The sequence below is a fragment of the Ambystoma mexicanum genome, chromosome 3q (assembly GCF_040938575.1).
Source record: "Ambystoma mexicanum isolate Mex_15411 chromosome 3q, UKY_AmexF1_1, whole genome shotgun sequence".
Lineage (NCBI taxonomy): Eukaryota > Metazoa > Chordata > Amphibia > Caudata > Ambystomatidae > Ambystoma > Ambystoma mexicanum.
Window position 1 is genome coordinate 214,362,928 of NC_090926.1, and position 23,624 is coordinate 214,386,551.

The 23,624-nt window shown below is 47.8% G+C and overlaps 1 protein-coding gene across 6 annotated transcripts in view; it reads right to left on the reverse strand.

Annotated features, from left to right (window-relative positions):
• Positions 1-23,624, reverse strand: part of R3HDM2 (R3H domain containing 2) — a 2,186,793-nt gene that overhangs the window by 1,087,691 nt on the left and 1,075,478 nt on the right. For all 6 annotated transcript variants that reach the window (XM_069653574.1, XM_069653576.1, XM_069653575.1 and 3 more), the window contains one exon: positions 3,327-3,422. In XM_069653574.1, the coding sequence (XP_069509675.1) occupies positions 3,327-3,422 (96 nt within the window). The remainder of the gene's footprint in view (positions 1-3,326; positions 3,423-23,624) is intronic.

The window sequence follows — 23,624 nt, forward strand, 5'->3', positions numbered from 1 at the left end:
TTCCGAAAAGGTAATCTTGGTCGAAAGGCAAGTCCAAAACCTTCGTTTGGACCTCCTGACGGAAATACGTGGCTTTCATTCAGCCTTGACGATGAAGGAAGACACTGTTCCCCATCTGGCGGAACCCTGTGTCGGCAATATCCAACGCCCTGTGATGTCGTGATCCGATGCCATCTCCCTCCTGGAAGAGGGCGATTGCCTCCATCCTCTTGTCCTCGGGGACGAACTCTAGAATAGGCCTGAGCTTGTACCACAGCTCCGCCTTGATGGTGGACGCCGCAGTGTAAATTACCTTCCTCGCGGTCGCTGAATCCACCGAATCCGGCGATCGTTGCGACATCAGGCACTTGTGGGCGGATTATCATAGCCAGAACTCCTCCTCCAGCCTATCTCGATTGGCTGGAGCGTGCAAGGATTCTTCAAGAGCACCCAGGCCCCTCCTCCCACACGTCCACCAGGAGGGGCACCACCATGATTGTCTTCCTCTTGGCCTCGTGCCTCTGGCACAGGAAACGCTCCTTCCTGGTCTCCTCGGGCACGAGCTGGAAAGGTTTGGAGGCTTTGGTGACCATAGATTGGAACGATCCCACCCCGTCTGATGGGGACGCCCTAGGCTGCGGTGATCCGCTGCCTGCTCCGACAATATCATAGGCGTAGTGGCCGTATCTGTCTCTGGTATGCAGGGGGAGATGGACCCGACGCAGGTGTGGAGGCTGGAAAGGGGGTATCGGATGGCGCTGTCAGCGGTTGATCAGGGGCCCAGAGGACCGTTGGAACAGGTCCTTGTGACATCCGCTTCCAGATCTCTTGACACCAAGTTGTCGAGGGCTGATATGATGTCCAGAGAGACATCCCTCAGCGGAAGTGGCGAGATCTGAACCCTAGGCCCTGTGCTCTCATCGTCATCCTCTTCCACGTGGACCGTGTGCAGGGACTCCATAACCTCGTCCGTGGATGAAATTTCCATGGCTTGAGCCACGGCCTGTGACTGACCGGGGCCGCCTCATCCTACTCCCCCTTTTTTCCACCCAAAGGGGCTGCAACCAGGTTCTGAGGGGGGAGTACCATTCTCCGTAGTGCTGGCAGACCTTGCCAAAGTCACCACAGCGGTTTCTCACCTCAGGTGGAGGGATACCTACCTTCAGTGCTGTGGGTGCTACCCTCTCAGGCTCAGCCCCTTTAGCTTTCCAAAGAGCAGCCGCCACCAGCTCTATCGTCGATAAAGACTTTCTTGTGCTGCCTAGGCCTTTTTGGGCAGCTCGGCCTTCTCCTCCTTCCACGGCTTCTCAGGCTTCTCCTGCAGTTTAGCCGGGTTGGACAACTTTCTCTTCGAGGAGGAGCTCGATTACCAGCTGGCAATGGAGGCGGAGGGTGATGTCGATCATGCCCTGCCTGCCGTGGGACCCGTTTCTGCGGCGACCCTGGAGGACCCAGACTTGTGGTGCTTGGCCTTATCTTGGGCCCCCACGGATGAGGTGCCCTCACAGGACTTAGAAGCGCGCTCCTCGGACTGACCGTCCTTGGGTGAGGCATGCCCCTGCTCAGGGCAAGGGACAGAGGCCCTGGCCTTCAGCTATGCCACCAGTCTACTATGCCTGTCCTTTGTTGTCTTCTTGGAGAATCTGCGGAAAGTCTCACAATCCCCTTCCTTGTTGTCCGGGTGCAAGCAGTAGAGGCATTTTAGGTGCTTCCCGCACTTGGTGCAGGGCTTGAAAAGGGATCTTCCTTCTTTCTTTTCCTCCGTCATAGTAGGAGGGCGCGAAGTAGGCCCGATAGCCTTCTGGAAACTTCGACGATCTTCGCCCTTGAGGGGCGTTGAACTTCACAGACAATGGATCCCCGCTGTTGGCAGATGGAGAGAAGAGCACACAGGCTCTTTTGGAAGAAAAATATAACCCTTTTCTGTGAAAAAACACAAAACCTAGAAGTAGCTCACAGAGCAGAACTTGGACTCCTAACACTGAAGCCTCCAGTAAAAATCTGTAGATTGCAGCCAGCGGAGGGACTTAGGGAGAGGGCTGTCTCTGGCAGTATGACCCAGAGGACAGCGATTGGTTTATGGCGAAATATAGTTTTGTATGTGAAAATGGAACTGTTTTTCTTTTACCGAGGATTCCCAGCCTGTCGACGGGGAATATTCATGACCATGTGAATCCATGCAAGACCCCATGCTGGAGAAAGGGGATTTCAACTCCCCACGCTCTTTTACGCTCGTTTACACCCCCCCCATTCCTCATTCCACAGCCAGATCTACATGTCAACCTTAAAATGTCTTATTTGAGGCTGTTAAGTCTTTTGTAGGCCTACCATGGGACCCCATGCCCAGGAAATCCATGTACCTTGTTACCAGTGGACTGGTTAGCAGTGGAAGAACGCATTGGATTCAAGGTGACTTGTCTCATCTTTCAATGCTTGAACGAATTGGCCCCAGCATACTTTAAAAATCAAATTCAACGCTACCAACCATCGAGATGTTTAAAAACCAGAGACTGATTGCTTTTGTCTATTTCCCCCCCTCAGTTTGTACAACAAGGGAGGCAGAAGATTTGCAGTCTTTGGTCTAAAACTGTGGAACTCGATTCCTAAAGAAATCAGGACTCTCAAATCACTATCAGTTTCGTAAGGCCTTGAAGATGTTTCTGTTCAGATAAGGATCTTTATGGTTATTGCTGCTTATGTGCCTCTTATTCTGGCTCATGTTCTGCCTCACAAGAATGTATTGCTCCATCTGTGCTGCTATACGGTTTGGTCCGTCATGTGCACCATATAAATACAAAATACTAAATTAACCGATGATGAATTTGCCTTTTTTAGAATGGGAAACCATGATAGGATGTTATTAATAAACAGTACAATTGTTTATGCTGGCAACAAGTCAAACTTCTGAGTCAACGTGAGGGACACATTTGGGCAAGCAGTGGCAAACGAATCAACAAAATGGAAACAGGCTACTGGAGAGGTAGACCATAGCACGTAACTGCAAGATGTTCCACAGAAGCCAAGGTTGAGATAGTTACAGCAGGTATTATTTGAAAAATAAAGGATATACCTCTAACCACAGACCTAAACCAGTCAAAATCAAAAACCCCTAATGGCTGACCAGGTCCAGAGTTGAGCAAGGGCATAGCCAAACAAGATCAGGCATCAACATAATGTGACGTTTTAAGCAATGCTTCTTTAAGGTTACTCTAGACAGTACAACTTGACACACCCACAGCTGACATGCACAAGGTTGGGAGTGGGGCGGGGCAGACTGGTGTGGCAACAGAAGAATGGGGAGCTGCCCACCCACCAAGCAACTGAACACATATCCTCCAATTACTCACTTCTCGTGCAAATATCCTCTCCCTGACCCGCTGGTACTCCTCCTCTCGCTCTTCTATGGATTTACTTCGCCGGCCATCCTGCAAAGGCACTCGCATCTAGAAAAGAAAATAGATTACTTAATGAGAAGACAGTACAGTGCAAGAGAATAAAGAGCTACAAAGCAAACTAAGAAATTGAATAAATAGGCACAAATGTGTTACCATATTAACATCTGAACTCAGTCCTTCAGCCCAATGAGTCATAACTGTTGGATCTCCAAATCCCAAATGGGCTATGCCTGAGTAAATGCATCACATGGAGGAAAAAATATTGGCCTGAGCACATTACAAGCCAGGTCATACCCAGGTTCTTCCTGACCAAAAAGCCTCACAACCCAGCTTCACATTATACTTTATTGTAAATAGAATGGAGGTGATGTCTGGCAATTCATTACTAAAAAGAGGGACTACATTGATAATCGATTTTTGTATTCCTTTGTCCGAGCTGTTTTTTGGCTTCTCCTGTCAAGTTTACTATAAATGTATGTTGCAAGAGAGTAGGAATAGGTCTAAACATCATAACTTTTTTAGCATGGCTTAAGCAATCAGACAGAACAAAATATGATTACTGCTGCATGATGTATAAAGAAATGCATGAGGGGGTTGCCCATTTGCAACTTTCCAAATAATTATAAAAATGTACCCTTAAAAGGTGAGTGTTGCCTTAACATGTGTTTGAGGTTGGAGCGATACCAGACCTGCAAAGTGTTCCACAACAAGAGTGTTTTCCTTCAAAAGGAGACAACCTCTAGCATTTTCACAAAATCCTCTTGCAAGGCGATATGGCTGGGACATTTCTTCTGCAAGTATCGGAGCAGGGGTCTTCAGCTTCTGGCTCACATGGCAGCTGAGACTGAAGGGAAGGAACAACATTTCTGCAGAGATGTCCCAGGAAGACCTCATCTCTCCTGTTCCACTGCAAAGCCTGTGCGTACTGCACAGCCACAGAGGGGCTCAAATTGATGCCTAGGTAGTTGTATGGTCCAGAGGATTTGCTACTAGAGCCAAAGGGGAGCTCATTCCTGCAGGGCTATTGGCTGCTTTGCAAGGATTGCTGATGTGCCGGTGCCATCTACCCTAACTTTGAAATTATAGCACCAAATTCATGTTATGGTCTCTGTTGAACAGGTTCACCACTAACATGCTGCTGACAGACGAACAACCGGTGCCAAATCAGAGCTCGACAGAGTAGGCCACAGAGCAGCACAATATGTGATGCACCTCTTCACAAGCTGGAGAGCACATAGGTAGTATGCACAGAGACGATGAGTAGAGGGCTGATGTTTTCCAGAGCTTGGAGAGCTTGATCAGGGAAGGAGATATTTATACATAAGAGGATATGAATGACTGAACGCAATTTGTTTATAAAACTTGCTATTTGTTGCATTGCTAATGATCCTGCAGTGGCAGTCTGTTCTAGGACAAAGGAATGAAGATTTCCCTAATGGGCTCAGGCTCCCCAACTATCATATGTGTCTTTTGCTGGAAACGCAATAAAGGTTGACATCAATGGTGATGCATACTTTTCTAAACGGGTTATGAAGATTTCCAGACAGGACAATCTCATTAAATTCCTCCTCCAAAGAAATGCAAGTATAGATGTGTAAACTTTTTTTAAAAAGGTTTTCCATAGATAACATGCCATGCGGGTACGGACAAACTAATAGGACCAATTGTAAATAGGTTACATTCATGGCATCAACACTTATTCAGCAGAAGGTCAAAACAATGATAACCCCAAAAGACGGCCCCTCCTCCAAATACACTCACTACATCCCCCCCCTCAGATCTAAGGCAGTCTGAGATCGGAACGTCTTTCCAAGGTGTCCCACACCTCATGCCACACTGTGTATCGCAATGCTCCCTCATCCACATGTCCCCAAATTCCATTTCTGCCAAAACCCATTTGTGCATAGCCTTGAGCCATCTCCAATTTTGGGTCCCCCTGCGCCTTCCAGGCCCATTGCAATCACTCTCTTGGCCAGCAGAAGCCTGAATGCTAGAACCTTGGCCACAAGCCTTACCCCCTCCTACCATTCCTAAGAGGCCCAAGCAAACGCTGTTACAGCACAAGATGAGTCCTCACTGCTACCAACCCAAACAGTTCTTCAGCAACCATCTCCCAAAAAACCAGTCAGTCTCTCGATCACATCCACACCACATATGTAAATAGGTCCCAGTCTCTCTCCTTCACCTCCAGCAATTCGGGTCTGCCCCTTCCACCATCTTAACCACCCTGACCAGTGTGATATATGCCCTCTGTACACTTTTATATTGTATTCACTGAAACCAGGCATTTCCGGATACCTGCTTTGCTTGTACAAGAACCCTGCCCCATTCCCCGGATACCTGCTTTGCTTGTACAAGAACCCTGCCCCATTCCCCATCCGTGGATTGCCAACCCCAAGCCCATTTCAGTATTGGCTCTCCAGCTGAGACATTGCGCTCGGCTCTATCCGCTGCGTATAATAACCCAGGCGTTCCTCCTGCCCATCTGCCAATTTCAGCAAAGTCACACAGACCTGTGGTGTAACCGCAAACCCATTCCAGGCTTCCCTTACCGCTGCCATCAGAGTAGCAAACTAGAAAGTTAACGTGAAACATGGGGTGGACAGTCTGGAACTCCCTGTAAGTGAGAGCCTTATACTCCTAATACACGTCTCCTATTAAAACACAATGCCCCAGTCGACCAACACTGGTACCACACACCCCATGAGGAACAGGTCTCGGTCTGCTGCAGCTCAGTGGTACTGCAGGAATAAAGAGAAATCTCGGGCCAACCCCTTTGGTGGCTCTCCAACAGACCTGGATAATGGTGCTGATCGGGGTAGAGAGTCACCAAAGCTCCCTGTCCCGTCCCCAAGTGTCATGCATGGCAGTCAAGTCGCACCTGGGCCTGTTAAACACTCTGCACATAGACTTGTTTATGCCCATAGAACCGCAAGCCTTTCTATTCTAGATGGAGGCTGTTTGATACCTTGCCCGGAAAACGTCTGCATTATACACGTCGTTAGTATCACGTGATTTGAGATTGTCACGTGGGTTCCACTTTACGTTTATACGCAGTATTTGGATGTCTCTCACTGCTTTTGATTGAACAAACATGGAGTCCTGTAGCTGAAACTTTGATCTGCGTCCTCGCATCTCTTCAGCAACTTCTCTGGCTTTCCTTCCGCATGTAAATCCCACACACGAACTCCGGTAGCCGCTTCCAAGAAGAAACAGGCGGTTTTCCTTGTCTGCATGCAATTTTCCACACACTAACTTCTGTAGCAGTGTCCAAGAAGACCAACGTGCGGCTTTCCATTCACACGCAAACGCGCGTAAATTCCAAACGCAAGTTATTGTGCTACGCTCTAATTTAATCCTGTCGCCTGTGATGACACAACAGGGGGATTTCTAACTTCTCTTTTGACTCTTTCTTTTGTGCTACATGGGAAAGGAAGGACTGCCGACAACTGTTAATTAGGAAGGTGATTGTGCACGCTACTTTGGATGCTATCCTGTGGTGCACCAACCCGGTATCTAGCGTGACCCTTGTGCCGTTTGGGATAAGTTTCCCTTACTAACCTTCCCTCCTTTTTCGTTGGTTCTATATTGGATTCCTTCTGTTGTGAGAGCCTCCAGTTATTAGCATCCAGCATCCAAAGGTTAGTGGTGTTGTCCTAATTGCTGAACTACTAGTGAGAATTAATGTTGGGATACGTATTCATTACTCCTTAATTTATCCTAGGCTGACTTCCGCTGGTTTTCCCACCCCATCCCAGTGATTTCTCCTTCTGCCTGTTTTATTAGTCAGAGTGTTATCATTTGGAAGGTCTATTTTGACTTCACTACCCTTAAGCAGTTTGCCTCAAAGATCCGGAAGAACCCCATCAATTGTGTCCTTTATGGATACACTACAACAAAGGATATGTTTCTCACACATATAAATAATTAAATTCACAATGCAACCACAGTCTCTCTTCACAACCTTGGTGAATTCTCCTTGCCCAGGTTTAACTAGATTCTGTGCCACAGTTCAAGAAAACACCACAAGGAAACCCTGGGTTTAAACAAAAGTTTCAAAACAGTTTTGTGCCGCTTCCACGTGTACTAGGAAAGTTCCAACATGAAAAGTATAGAGCTTCTCTTCCTTCTTGAACAAGTTCGGAGTTCATAAATAGCAGCAATGATGCTCTTGGTCACAAGAATATATTTCAAAGAAATATAGTTCTGTTGCCACAGCTTTACTCAGCTTTTTCACCACAAATAACATACATTGGGCCTCATTACGACCCTGGCGGAAGACCATGGTGCTATAAGCACCATGGTCCATGCCGGTAAGTTACCGACTCCGCCATGGAGAAAGGGGGAATTACCACCCCATTACAAGTTTGGTGGGGCGGTAATCCCCCCTTCCTCCATGGCCCTTCCCCATTCCCATTTTTGCCCCATAGGGTTCAATGGGAATGGGGAAGGCACTAAGTAAATTGCGGCACCGTAATTAGCACCAAGGTCCCTTTGCGGGTCCCTACTTTAACGGCTGGTCTACACCAGCCGTTAAGGTCGGATCCCTCAAAGGGACCTCGTAATTAGGCGCTAATAGGTTAACGGCGCCGCAGCCTTTTACAGCGCCGTTAACCCATTAGCGCCTGGGTCGTAATGAGGCCCATTGACTCTGCCAGATCCACTCTGTTGTCCTTCTCCAACGTCTACCTGGTATATTCCCATGCCAGGTCGACTTATCCAAATGTTAGTCATCCAGGTATACTCCCCTGCCCAAACAGTTCACATCAACAGTGCCTTTGTGGTTTAGATCAACTGTCAAGAGGTTCACAACAACTTCACAATATTCAACAAATTGTAGCTTCAGTATTGACATTAATTCTTCAGGGGAGGCAAGATTCACATTGGTGCCTTTTACTATTCTTCCACAAATAATACTCTTCTCCTTCTGGATATCCCTTCCCCAGAAGAGCAGCCTTTTCGCCACTCTTGTTTCCCCACTACACCAGTAACCAATGACTGACAAGGATAAGATTTCTTTCTGCTTCTCCCCTCGCTTTGACAAAACGAGTTTTTATCAGCTTTCACGGTGTGTTTGACAAAATGTGGATAACAACACTCCCAGCCTGTGGACCTTTCATTAGCCCCCATCTGATGTTGGCAATGTCGACTAATTGGTGCTTGTCTAAGTCTTAGACTCTCTTGTCTTTGGCAATGCATGTTGATTTGAGCTTTTTACCAATTTTGACCCCATGTTCTGCTGGGCTTCCCAACAACTCACATTTAACACTACAGTTTTTCACCTTGGTATCAATGTGTTGCTTTCCACTGGTTAGCCATTCAAATTCACTTGGTGAATCACTTTCTATCCTACGCGAGGGTGACGTCTGCTGCTGTTTAATATTTTGGCATTCAAAGTTAAGCTTTGGGCTTCTCTTTTTCCTACGCAAGTGTCTACCACCCGCCGAATGCCTGCGGCACGTGAGCAGAGGTTGGGTCACTACAAACCTGTGAACTCACCGGGTAAGGCACGCGTCTCCATTCCCCTCACAGAGCACAGGACTTCTGCTTTTGTGGCTCTTCGCTTCTTGGTAGACTGCTTCCTTCGATCTGCCTTTGCTGGCACCACCTTCGTTGGGAGCGTCACTTGCTCCAGTGGTCTTCAGATGCATGCCGCCACCAGAAACCTGCTTCGGGCAATCGGATGCACACCAGCCACCTGAGTTGGCCTCCCAGGAAGCAAAGCTTCCTTTGCCTTTGCTTCCTGCTGCAACACATGTCTCCAACGGGCAAGGTTTTCTCCTGCACGTTTTTTGTTGCATGACCTCTGCCCTTCAGACTCCACAAGAGAGAGAGTGTCTCAGGACTGGCAGCTGCAATCTGCCACACAAAGGTCCCTGGCTTCGAGAAAGACCGAGAAGTTTAGGCACCAGTATCTCCCCATATGCATTATATACTTCAACCAGGATCCCATCCATCTCTGGAGTTTCACTCAGAGGGAGGCTTTCAATCCCCTGTAGCACCTCATGCTCATCAAGCTCCCTACCCTGGAGTGCCCTTTGCTCCCCCGTCAAGCACTCCAAGGGACGCCTCAACAAGCCACTGCGCTAATTGCTCATCAGTAGCCGCCCCCAGACATGCTGCACGTATCCCTTCATTATCCTATGTTCTTGACGTACTCCCAGATGTGTTGCACCCTTTCCTTCCTAACCAACCACGCTAAGAGTTTACCTGCCTTATCCCCTTCCAAGTACTAGCATAGCGGTAATGCCCAAAACCACCGAATGAGAAAACAATGAGGCTGAAAAGATTGAGTTTTTAAGGTAGGGGGAATTAGGGGAGGCGTGTGGGGTCTCCCACTGCATTATTTAAAAAAAATAACAAAAGTGCAAAGCCACCAAATATTTTTGTGATTTGACCCCAAAAAAACGGTCTGACGTTATTCTTTCCTGTTTTTTCCAATAGATCCAGCTTAGCAATCAGAATCTAATCTCTCCCTCGCCCCATGGAGATCACAATGAACCTCTGCCACTACTTCCGCAGATAGCCCCCCCACCCCAACCCTCCTGAGCCAACTCCTATTACAACGTTGCTACGGTCAGGGATAGGAGTAGGCAAGGACAAAGACAGAACGCACATAAGGGTGTTGTGGGGGCTGTTGTATCTGGGTCTGCTGTAAAAACACTTCCTAAGAAACTGCAGACGTACAAAAGACTGCTTTGCCCTATGTGCAGGAAAGCAGCACTAAAACTACATTGCCCAGCAGAAGGCATCGTGTAACTACAACTTCCAGCATGCTTTGGGCCAATCAGTAGCCAGGACGGGCGTGGCACGCCGACGCGCATGCGCCGAGCCCAAGGCACGGGGCTAGCGCTTAAGACTCCACAGCAAGAGGACGTGCGCAAAGGAGCTCCTGCAAAATCACACGCGAGGGGCCCAGCCCCACCCGGCCAGCAGCCCGGCCCCTTGCCTTTGCAAGGTAAGTACCTGCCTATACCAGAACCTAAGGGGACCGCGGGGAAAGTGCAGGGGGGCCATCGCTTGCCCATCCATAGCCGTTGCACCTCCGAGTTAAGATAAGTGGGCGTATCTTTGGTGCCATAGTGCGCAGCTAGCATTTCTGCTGGGGAATTAACCTGTTCAAAGCTCCATATAACTTTTGGGGTGACTCCGCTTCCTGGAAACCTGGAAAAAGGCTCATCAGGCGAATACACCAGTGGCACCATACTTCCTAACTCACGTGTGCTTGCCAGGGTCTGGGGAAAGACCGCTCGTGCGACACTAGAGGAAAAAACTGTTACGCCGCAAGGGTCTGAAGAAAAGACCACTTGTGGCCAATTGTGAATCCTGGTGCATTCTTACTTATTTCTGGCGCAGTCATCCACACGCTGTACCGAGCCTTGATGGAAGAACGCTATGTGTAGTGTTGTATGCATGCGAGTGTGGCATGAGTATGAATGCTTACAAACTCTGAGGGCATACTCTAATTTTTGTCCTTTCTTTTAGCGTGGACCACCCACCGGTGTGAACTGCCTAAAATCTGTGTACTGGTATTATGACATAGGGCTAGTTAGTGAGGGGCAAACTTATGTGAAAGAACAGCCAAGTGGTGCTGAGGACACCTGAACAAAAGTGTGCAACAATCAACCTTTCCCTAAATTCCACGGCCCTAACCATAACCTCTAACTCACCCTCAATCCGGTTTTTCTAACCTCCCCCTACCCATCCAAACTTCGAGACCCTAACCCTCCTTCCCTGCTCCGATCAAGGAAGTCTGTGTAATCTTAGACCTGCGGGCTACGAGACCACAGTGGCGGTGGTTGGTACTGCGTCGCTCCTGCGCCTTGGATCTGGATATCGTGACAGCTAACTTCAGTTCACAACCATTCAAATCCGTGAAGAGGACCCTACGTACGCCCACACCTGCCTAATAAAGACTTCCAGTGCTTCCCACTCAGAACAGCTATGCACTGTTGGGCCCCAATTGACCTGCAAGAACTGTCAAATCTGATCCCTCAGAGATGTTCTAAAGGTGCAGTCCAATAGCATCGAATTGTCAAATTTTCATTTGGGTACACTTGGACGAACATTCTTCCTGACCAACCTCACTAACAGTGGCAAGTGATCTGATAACATCCTATCCAGGAAAGCCACTGACGCAATCAAGTGAAAGCCCTCCTCGCCCACAAATGCATAATCAATGCAGGAGTAAGCCCCAGGCACAGCAGAAAAAGGAATAACTGTGCTCACCATCCTGTAGCGGCCGCCATGCATCCCGAAAACCCACGTCAGTAACAACCCACGCAAACTCCTTAGTCGGCGCACCCAGGGGTCTCACCACGGCACTTGCCACATCCAACGTACAACCCAGCATGTAATTGAAATCACCAAGCCAGAGATCCCTATGGCCTGCTATTAGATCTTGCATCCACTGAAAAAACACAGAACGCCCCAACATCTTTCCCACCACTGCAACGCAACTCCATTCCTTATCTCCTATTGTCTACGTTACATGTAGTTTAGACGCATCGCTAATCCACAGAATCACCCCCTTGAATAAGAGTAGAAAACCGCGCCAATCACCCTCCCTTTCCAATTTGTACTTGCCCCATGTAGCCCCTGTCCATTCAGATGGGTCTCTTGCAGAACCGCCACACTGACCTTATGCCTGATGAGAGCGTATCTTGCCCCTCTTAACGACGTTGTTTAGCCCATCCTCACATTGCAACTGAACATTCAATGCTGCCATAAAATAAACCTGGTGTCTGCAATACCCAAACCCCTACACCAAAGACATTTCCACATCGATGACAAAATAATCTCAAACCCATAAAACCTCAACCACCCCCCCACGCCAAACTTCACCAACGCACCCTGAAATCCCACCCCCCCATCAAACCCAAACACCCCCAGAAAACCTAAGTAGGCTCCACTCCAGGTCCTGTCCTAACCATGGTGGCCAAATACAAAGGCAAAAGTAGAACACCAAGGGTGAGCTTCTCCCTCCAACCCAGGCAAATCGCCCTCTTCCAGTGCAAGCCCATTATAAATTACATGGCACAGTCCCCCGCCCCCACAACAGATAGCAATGGAAAGCGTCCCCCCAAGTCCAATACCCAATTCCAAAGACCCTGTAGCAAACACCCCCCCCACCAAACCAACACTCACAGCAAAACAGAAAACTCCCCTCAGATGAACATATGACAGGTCGTCCAACATGGCGCCCGACATGCAAGAACAAAGTCACAGATGCCTCTTTGCCACCAACCAGCCCTTCAACCGGTCTCTTCCTCGTCCTTTGGGCCAGATCCCACATCCTCCACTGTCCCTTGTTCCAGTTTCACCGGAGGCCCGGGATTCGGATTTGCCTCTCAGGATCAGCATGCCATCCGTTCTCACACAGTCTTTCCCTGGGGTACTCTCCACTTGCAGCCTTCTGGGTAACCTGGGACCAACTTTGCACCTCGAGCGCCTGTCAGGTACCCGACACATGTTGCGGATTCGCACTACCCGCTATTCAGTGTCTAAACAATCCAAGACATCACTCGGGCGTTGCAAGAAAGAAAGGGAACAACCATCCTGCAGCACCTTCATTTTCACCAGGAAGATCATCATGTATTTATACCCCAGGTATCGGAGTCTCCTTCTCACCACATCATAGAACTTGCGTTGCTTCTGAAGTCCGGGAAGACCAGCATTCGCATGCCTCCCACGTTATAGACTGACGTTCTGTGCGCTTCTTGAAGAATCGTATCGGATCCCTGAAGTTCAATAATTTAACCACTATGGCCCACATAGGGGATGCAAACGGTGGTCTCCTTCCCGGTACCCTATGCGCCCTCTGGAAAGTGAACCACATCGACAACTCCTTAACTTTCAAAGTGTCAGTGAAAAGCTGCTTAAAGTACAACTCCATGCTGGGGCCTTCCCCCTCTGCAACTCAGAATCCTGAGGTTACTTTACCAAGACCGGCCCTTAGTGTCCTCGTCCTCTACTTCCAGGGCTCACGTGGCTGCAGCCAATGCATTGATCCGAGTCTGTAACATGGCTACTGTATCCTCCACATACCCAATTCTCTTTTCCGACTCAACACGTTTTGGCCATCTTCTTGATGTCCATTCTCACCAGAGAGCTCAACGGACACCGTCTGCACGTTACCCTCCAGCGATGTCCGAGACACCTGGATTGCTTCCAACAACTGGACTATAGTTAACCCTTTTTCAGATGGATCCAGGTCCTGTCCTTCATCTGCAACCTGCGACTTGTTCTTGGATTGTTTATTTGTGCCCTCCATGCATTGCGCCAATTTCTGCTGGCCTTTCAGCATCATGCGACCTGCTACTCCATAGGGATGAACCAACACAAGCAATTTGTCCTATGCAATCAAAAAATATTTTCATTAGCATATTACATTTTCTATCATTTTAAGATTTATTTTTTTTAGCAAAAATATTGTATTCTTATAAAAATAGCATTGACATGACATAAATTGAAAGCTTCAACCATACCAACATATATACAATAATTTAAGAATTAAACATACAATAAATATCTCGCACTTCAAACATGTATACCTCCTGCATAACACATAACACAAAAAAGAATCTGGCCAACATACACACCATTCTAACATTACATATAATGTGCAACAAATGACAATTTTGTACAATGAAAAAAAAACGTTTATGGACCACTACCAAATATTGTCTGTCAGCCTAAACATCCTCAACCATGTGCCTCTACTTCAAAAGATGCGCAATGGCTAATCACTTGTCCCCTAGGACTAACAGTGTCCAATTTGTGATGCAATTTGTCAACACATTTTTACTTTGTAGCCAACTCGAGTTTCGGCCTTGTAGGCAGCAATTCACAATGACCAAGCCTTTCTCGGGGATGAACATCATTTGTCACAAAGGAGTCCTTAGATGGCCTGTGAAACAAACCATAAGGTATCAAGTTTATTCAAATTGTTTTAGCTGTTCATAGCAAAACGACCCCCATCACCTCATAAAAGTGCTCCTATCGCCAGTTCATCATACACAAAATACTTGATGCTAACCTGATATGCTTTTCGTGTTCGGACTGATATGCCATTCAAAGTCTCAAACATCTTGGCAGTCGGTGAGTCCAATTTCTCAGTTCTGCTCCTCCCCCGACCTCTGGTGCACCAAGCCTTTACCTGAAACCAGATACAGACTCATCAGACTAAGTATGCATTTAAGGGCTCCATGGGGAAGCCATCTAGTGCTCGCAACCAATCAGTTGGGCCCTGGTAAGTGTAACTGCAGCCACTTGCAGCACACACAGCTCTACTAGCACCAATCCTGTGGAGGGTCTGAGTAGTCCCCCCACATTGTCAACTCCCAGCTCCAACTGGCTGTACTGGATAAAGCCCTAGCCCATCCAGTGCCAACAACCCCACCCGCTCCAAAGCTATTAAAATACCAGAACCCCCGCACCTAAATGGGCACAGGGAGGACAGAGGGGCCTCCAGTATCACATCAGCTGCACTCCGCTCCATCTCCTCTGCTGTTAACTGTTCTCAGCAGTCGGGTGTTCTCTGCGTAGGCACCGCAGCCCTGAAACTAGGCCACAGTAGCCTATGGATCGCAGTCGCAGATGTCCAGTAACCCAAGGGGGCTCTGCAGGTCCAGCGAGTCCCATAAGACGAGCCAACACAACCTCATTGCAGGATCACGCCAGCCGCCATATTTCAACTCAATTCAGCGCTCGAGGGTCCCATCCAAACTGCTACTGTTGTGCCGTGATGAGGTCCAGCATCTCCTGCTCCCACTCTGGGACCACACCGACCACTATGGCCGTTGTCCTCCCCAAGGGTCACAATGCCTCTGGCATCCACTCAGCATAACTTCTAAACAGGAGGCCAGGTCACCCCCACGGGCATTTCCTCCCGCGCACGAAGCAGGCACCAGCGCCACCACACAGCAGCACACTACTCCCAAAGCTTACAACAGGATTCTGGCGATCAGGTGGCTGCCGTCACTTCCTAAAGCACAACAGCACTGGCACACCAGCTTTAGGGTCACATACACGTCTGACCCACCATGTATACCCAGGATCTCAAAGGATATTGGGGGCAATTTCCCCAGGCGAAACTGAGCTCAGAGTCACGGCCATATTAGTCGGCTTTCTAGCGCCACCCCCAAATGTGTAAATTTTTGACAGAATTAAAGGCTGTGCTGCAGAGACGGCCACTTACATTTACCAAGAACCCACCTACTTGCACATCTCAGGATCAGATCTTATTATTGGAAGGAATAGGGACAATGATTGATGAAACGTACATTAAGATGTTTTGTCAGAGGGCGTGGCTAGACAAACATGCAGTACGTCGGATCCTGAGTTGCTCCTGCTGGTCTGACATTGATCCTGGGTATTATGGTGGCTATACCGAGTACAGAAGCCAGCCGAGATACCATAGACAACATGAAGGCGACGTGCACATCCTGGTGCCAATTACAAGATTGCGGCAAGAATTGCTACGTAAATCCAGCTGTAAGAAGTTTCGGACCTAGAAGGCTAATGTGCAAGCAAGATGGCAGCGTTCTGAGAACAAAGGAGTGGGAAAGCTGGCTGAGCTGAGAAGGAACCGGCTGCTGTGAGGGATGATACCGAGCCACGGATGTCCGGCCAACGGCAACTAACATGGCGCGGATGGCGTGAGGCGGAAAGTGTGCAGTGCACAACGCCTGTGGAGCGCGTACAGCCGATCCGAAGTTCCAGCAAAGATCAGACTGACACGGCCCCTGGAGCTGCAGATGAGGCAACAAAGGCGGTATAGACCCGTTGCGGATATAAAAGTAAGCCCCTTTCAGAGGAAGGCGGCAACCTGATCTGTAGCACAAGAAGGCAGGTGCATGGGACAATATAAGTGCCAGAGCAACAGTGCTTGAAAAGTCGAGTTAATACATAATCCAGCCCGGGCCACCCTGCACATGAATAAGGGAAACCATAGCTCCAACTAATACACCCAGTGGGAACCGTGCACGGAGACCGGGGAAATGCCAAGTGACACTGCAGTAGGTAGAAGGCGCCTGCAGAGGAAACAAGCCGGAGTAAATGTACCTGTAAATACTGGATGCGCACTGTAAGCAACACCCAAGTCTATAAGGCAGCAATACTAGGCAAATTGTGTACCGACACAGCCAAGGAATCACCGTCTGACTTACACGAGGAAGCTCCCATTAATGAGCCAGAAAACAGGGACACCATTCCCAGAATATTACGCATTGGGCAGGGTATGCAATATCAAGAGTCAGACGCGATAACAGGACATAGGCCAAGCAAAGGACTGAAGCCTGATCAGTAGCACAAGAGGGCAGGCGTAAGGAACAAAATAAGGGCCAGAGCACAACAAATGTTGGCAAGCACGGACCGGTAAGCAGAGCCATTGACACGACCGGCAGAGGAAACCACTGGCAGGTGTGCTGAAGAACGAGGCGGGAACGAATCATGGCGTCTAAAACTGAAAGAAGCAAAGGGAAGCAGCTAACCTTGGAAGAATGCACAAAACCAGCGTTCCCAGTAGAGGACCCCGCCCAGGTAACTTCACCATCTCAAGGGGCGCAGATGCCAGACAATGGAAATGAAAAGATTCTAGAAGCCATAGCAGCACTGAAAGTCTCTCGAAGCCAAAATAGATGCTATCAGTATAGATGTGAACTTGTTAAGACAAGAGGTAAAGGCTCTTGCAGAGCACACGGGAACACTCGAAAAGACGGTGACGAAGTAGTCAGGGTACTGCAACAACAAGTGCATATCCTGGAAGACAGAGTCGAGGATGCAGAAGGTATGCAAGACGCAATAATGTACAAATTATTGGGCTCCCGGAAGGAGAAGAGGGTACAGACCTGACAAATTACATAGAGACCCTGCTGCAGCAAAAATTGGTCCAGGCACCCTTACTCAAGGCTTCACGGTCAAAAGGGCGCAAAGGTCACTGATGAGGAAACTACCACAAGGAGCCCCACCGAGGCTTATAATAACCCGGATACTGAATTACCAAGATAGAGAAAAGATCCAGGAATAGTTCTGCAAGGGAGGGACTATTCAACACCCGTCTGCCACAATAACTGCATACCCGGATTACACCCTATAAGTACAGAAGCAGCGGATGAACTACATAGCAGTGAAAAGAAGGCTACTGGTGGCCAATCTGAAGTACATGTTGTATCCGGCTAGACTGAAAGTGCTCCACAAGGGACGTGCAATTTTCTTTGATAATCCGGAAGATGCGAGTGAATGGATCGACACGCAGAATTTGCCGACCGAAACAGAAGCTGATCTGAGTAGACGCACTCCGGAAACAAGGTCCACTATAAGTCAGCAAAAGCCTATATGTATTTGAGACAGCGGCAGTTCGACCCATTAGGTGGAAGCCATAGGAAACGAGGGCTGGCGGAATGCAGAAGGCAACGACGTGGTGCCCATTTAAGATCTCACCATGCAGGAGCATCCTACACCTAAGAGTGGATTTGTTTGTTTGGATACTGACAGTTTCGTATAAGCCTACTGCGCCCACGCACCAGGACAAGATCTGGAAGTGAGGGCGAGAAGTGGGGATGCCGGAGCACAAGGAATTGAGCTGGGCAATTGTTGGACGCGCGGGGGGGTAGTGGAGTTGGGGGAGCCAGTTGGGAGTTAGCCTATACATCCACACTGTATATGCTGTATTTGAACATAGAACCGTTGATGCATAGTAGAATTATTCAGTACAATGAGGGAACTTAGAATCCTGGAATGTCAGGGGCCTCAACAGTTATATTAAGCATAATAGAATTATGACTTTAAGACATCAGAAAATTGAAATTGCGCTCCTGCAAGAAACTCACCTTACACAGGAGAAAAAGCACTCTTGCTAAAACATGGCGAGGTACGACGCTAGGTTCGACATACTCTGCTTATGCTAGGGGAGTGGCTGTATGGGTGGCACCGTCAGTACCCTTGAGGGTGCTTGAGACCTTCCGAGATAAAGAGGGCAGGATGTTTGTAATGCGAGGTTGGGTTGAACATGGAGAATTTTGCATTATCAATACGTATGCCCCAAACCAAGAAATAGTGGCTTATTTCTACAAGTTATACCCACTAATAAGTCTACACATAGATGATACATTGATATGGGGTGGATACTTCAATTGTATGCTCATCCCTATACTAGATAGATCAGATGACAAATGTATGCACCCCGCCTCCTCTGCCAAAGCCCTGTACACATTGTTACAAGCATTCAAACTCACTGATGTATGGCGGACTCTCCACCTGCAAGCCTAGAGTTACTCACATTACTCAGCGCCCCAGAACTTGAACACTAGGTTGGATTACATTTTTACGGGAGATCACACTGAGTGAATTCAAGGAGGTGGAATATAAAGCACAAGTGCTGTCAGGTCACGGCCTGTTGTCGATTACATGGCAGGTCCCCCATCACCCCCCACCCGAGAGCAAGCATCCCGAAATGGAAACTAAGGAGCGAGGCTCTGAGGGACGAAGCATTCCGTGAACATTTAAGGGAAGGAGTAAAGGAGTATTTTACGCATAGCACCAGAAGTGTTGAATCAGCGGGCACGCAGTGGGAGGCGTGATCAGGGGGACTGCGATCGCAAAAGCAAACAGGGTGCAAGCCGCAATAGAGAATGACTTGCGTAAGACAGAGGAAAAATTAGAAGCCATGAACGGTCAGCAAGATTTACCCAGCGGGAGGGCCCAAGAAATGGTTGCCCTCCAGCAAGAGTGCTTAGTACACTGGGACAGACGAGGTAAATTAAGCTATAGGAAATATGTTGAAAGGCAACATGCTGAAGGAGACAAACCAGGACGCTTGTTAGCCTGGTTGTACAAAAATTAAACAGAGCGGGTCGCGATTCGAGCTGTGTCAGCCAAGAATGGCGAGATCTGTGAGAGGCAGCAGGATATTAACAAATGTTTCTATGCTTTCTATAAAACATTATACAAAGAGATATCAGAAACTTAGGAGTCAGAAATAGAAGAAGCCTTAGCGCTGATAGATCTTCCACAGTTAGATGCAGAAGAGGCAAACCAGCTGTAAGTCCCCAGAACCAAAAAAGAGTTGGAAGACAACATGAGAGTTACCGTCAGGGAAGGCCCCGGGGGCAGATGAGTTGCCAAGTGAGTTCTACAAGGAATTCATGTTAGAGATCACGCCCTCACTGTTAGCAATGCTAAATGAAGCACTAGATCAAGGCATTTTGCTGCTTTCATTAAGAGAATCGATTATAGTTCCATTACTGAAGCCTAAGAAATCAGATACCGATTGCAGGTCGTATAGACTCCTCTCGCTGCTCAACCAAGATGGAAAGATGTGGATGGCTCGGATGGCCAACAGGTTGAAACCAGTTATTCACAAACTTATACATCCAGACCAATCAGGTTATGCCCCAAATAGGAATATCACTTGTAATTTAAGATGTCTGCACCATGTCATAGACCAAACCCAGGAGAGCGCCTAGCTTATGGCCGTGACTTCGCTAGATGCCGTCAAGGCTTCAACTCAGTCCGGTGGCCCTGGCTACTAGCGGTATTGAAAGGTTTTGGCATAGGCCCTACATATAGCAAATGGGTTCAGCTACTATACTGTAACCCAATTGGCGAGAGACAGGCTCCACTATATCAGAGCAGTGGAGGTTAAGCAACGGCACAATGCAGGGCTTCCCATGGTCTCCTATGCCATTTATATTGGCCTTGGAGCCGCTGGCGGTATATCTACAGAAACCCTGAGCAGTGCACCCCTTGAGAAGGTGAAGCTGGAGCTTCCCTTCATCAAGGTAAGCACCCGGACCCTGCAGCCAGTGTTATATGTCCGATGCTTTATTTTTTCTAAGTGCGGTTTAATGCGCACCGACGTCTGACACTGCTCTTGCCTGTGGATATAATCACAGCCAGGCTCTCCAACAGCAGTAAATACCCATAATCTGATGTGCACCCTTACTGGGCTGCACGTGGGCATCCGCTTCAAGATGGATGCCTAGCTGCACTAGGCTCCATTTCCTGCCTCTCCCCAACCTGGCCCTACTGGCTACAACCATTGGCCACCACAGGCTACACGCTGGCGAATCGCGCGCCGGGAGGCGCGAGCTGGCTATCCTCACGAAGGCCACGAACAAAGGCAAATCACCTGTCCATGCCTAACCCTGCACCCCAAAAACCAGCCATCACCGGATGGCACCAATATAAGGTACTGTAACCTGTGTCCTGGACCCTACCGTTCGATCACCACCCATTTACCAGAGACCTCCTCAACGGCGTTACGGCCCTACACCTATGCTAAATGCTAGGCACTTCACACTATGATTGACCATACATTGCCTACGAGACGCTCCTTTGAACTGCTACCAGTATATGCCTTGCAATTATGTTTTGCAATATGTATCTGCCTGTTCATTACCATGCTGTCACTCATTGAAGACTTGCGCCCTAGTACTTATGCTGTTTGAACACTCCCGTTGTAACGCTACAATGCTTAAAAGGTACTCGCCTTACATTCAGGACTCTATTTGAACATTGCATTTAGCCTACACTTGCCTCACTAACCTGGTATTGTACTTGCCTATACTAGCCCGCTACCTGAATGCTGAATTGTCCCACATTTGCCTTTTATCTGATTGATGCATTTAGCATTGCATTTAGCACACGCTTACCTTGCCACTTTGAATGTTGATTTGGCCTACATTTGCCTTTATCTGATTGTTGCATTGAGCATATGCCTACCTTGCCATTTGAATGCTACTTTAGACTATATCTACCTGATCCTTGAACACTTTAACTAGCCCATACTTGCCTGACAGCTGAGATTTGCACTGCGCCTATGTCCAATTATGCAATAGTCTAAACCTGCTGCTACCTATAAACCGCTTCTCCCGTCCTATGATCATGAGGAAAACTATAAAAATTCAGATAATTTACCTTAGATTAGGCCTCCTTGCTATTATGGCATCCCTCTCCCTTGCCTCATGGCCACGTAAGGACAGAAATATGAGAATGAGAGCAAGACTATCCCGCCTCCATGAACCTCTAACCAAACACACTACTAGAGGCTTCTCATGTAAGGCTACCCAACCTACTGGATTAGCTAATAAACTTACACAACACCACAACCATAGTCCTCTGTCCTCTGTCCCCCTCGACCCCTGCCCAAAACATCTTCCAAAAAGCTAACCAAAACCAAACAACCTTCTACCACTAAACCTAGAAGTACCCTACTACTATCTGGGTCGCTTATCAATGCCAGATCCATGGTGGCTAATGCCACTGTTACTGCGGACACCCTTACTATCGGGAGTCTGGACTTTTTGGTCATAACAGAGACCTGGCTTCACGAGGCTGCAGGCCCAGCCTTAATGTTAGCTGTTCCAGAGGGCTATCAACTACTAAGAGTTGACAGACCAAACGCTAGAGGCGGTGGTCTAGCTATTATCCACAAATCTAACCTACCTATTAGACTGACTACTATCCCATTGTTCCAATCCTGAGAGACTCACAGCTAAACTTCACCTCTCCAACAACCGTACCCTTACTATTCATGTGATCTATAGACCACCTGGACCTTACGGATCATTTGAGGAGGACTTAAATATGCGCAAATGCTGCTATTGGGAGATTTTAATCTCGGCTTCAACGACAGTAATGATAAACATGCCTTATCGTTAGCTTCCCTTTTCAAGGATTACGGGCTGACACAAAGTGTCTCTACCCCTACACATGCTAAAGGAAGGACCCTAGATTGGGTTGCCGACCCGAATTGCAACATTAGTATTACTAATATAATACCTCAACTGTGGACTGACCACCATTTAATTACCTTCTCTGCCTCACTTGACCGTATCCACCCTAAAATGATAGTCATGCTACCGCCACTTCCTACCAGGAGGAAGAAAGACATAACTGCTGAAAAACTATTACCACTTCTACTCCCCACTCTTGACAACACAATTAACAGCCCCGACCCCACCCTAGTAGTGGAAGTTTTCAATAGCCCTATGTCTAAGGCATTTGACACTATTGCACCGGTTAAAATTCGCAAAGCGAGACAAACATCTCATCTGAATAACTGGTTCACACCTCAATTGAAAGAATTAAGGATCCAAAAAAGAAAATTGCAAGCAATCTGGCACCACTCGCCTACTGTGGAAAATAAAACTAAGCTAACTAATCATTCTAAACTGTATAAAAAGGAAATTATCAGTAGAACACATTCAACGATAGAATATCCAAAGCTAAATCAGACACTAAGGAATTATTCTCTATCCTTCGTGAAATGGAATTACCTATGCCTCAGGTAGATAACACCCCGAAAGATAAGCCTTGGTGTACCAACATACAAAATGCTCTCGCTGATAAAATTAGCTCCCTCCAAATTAAAATTGCCAAAAAGAAAGCTTCCCTGCTCCTACCAGCTGAGCCCCTACCTCAGCAGCAACCGCTTCCAAATTTACATAATACCCCATTACCGTTTAACTTTAAAAAACCCTCTAATTGCAAAGGAGACAACTGTCCAGCCCAAAATATAAAGGATGCAGCTATGGAGCTAGCCCCTTTCATCTCGAAGCTTATCAATGCCTCCTTTAAAATGAACCTTGTGCCTAACAATCAAACATTCTTGGGTGTTAGCATTGCTCAAAAAACAAACCTTAGACCCGTCTATACCTACTAATTATAGACCCATAACCACCGTCCCCTTCTTACTTAAAATATCGACAGAGTAGCCTACTTACAAATTCAGGACTATCTAGAAACTAACAACTTACTAGGCTCACGCCAGTCTGGCTTTCTCCCCCTTCGAGGCACAGAAACTGCCCTGATCGACCTTAAGACCCAAATTGACGAGTTGAAGGACAATGGCAAATCAGCTATGCTACTCCTCAATCTATCAGCAGCCTTTGATTTGGTGGATCATGAAGTCTTATGCAACCATCTAAGTTCAGCTGCCCATTTCTCAAGTGATGCCATGTCCTGGGTGCAATCCTTCCTTCAAAATAGTACGAGAGTCTTCTCCCCCATAGTAACCGCCAACCCCATACAAGTCTCCTGCGGTGTCTGTCAAGGATCATGCGATGTATAATATCTTTACTAAGCCCTTGTTGGACGGATTGGGCGTCACCTACACTAACTACGCAGATGACACTCAGATCCTCATCCCCCTTTCTGGCAACTTCCTGGAAGACACAGCCTTAGTAAATAGGATATACCTCCTCATCCAGGCATGGGTGGCAACCCATGGCCTGTGCCGGAATGACG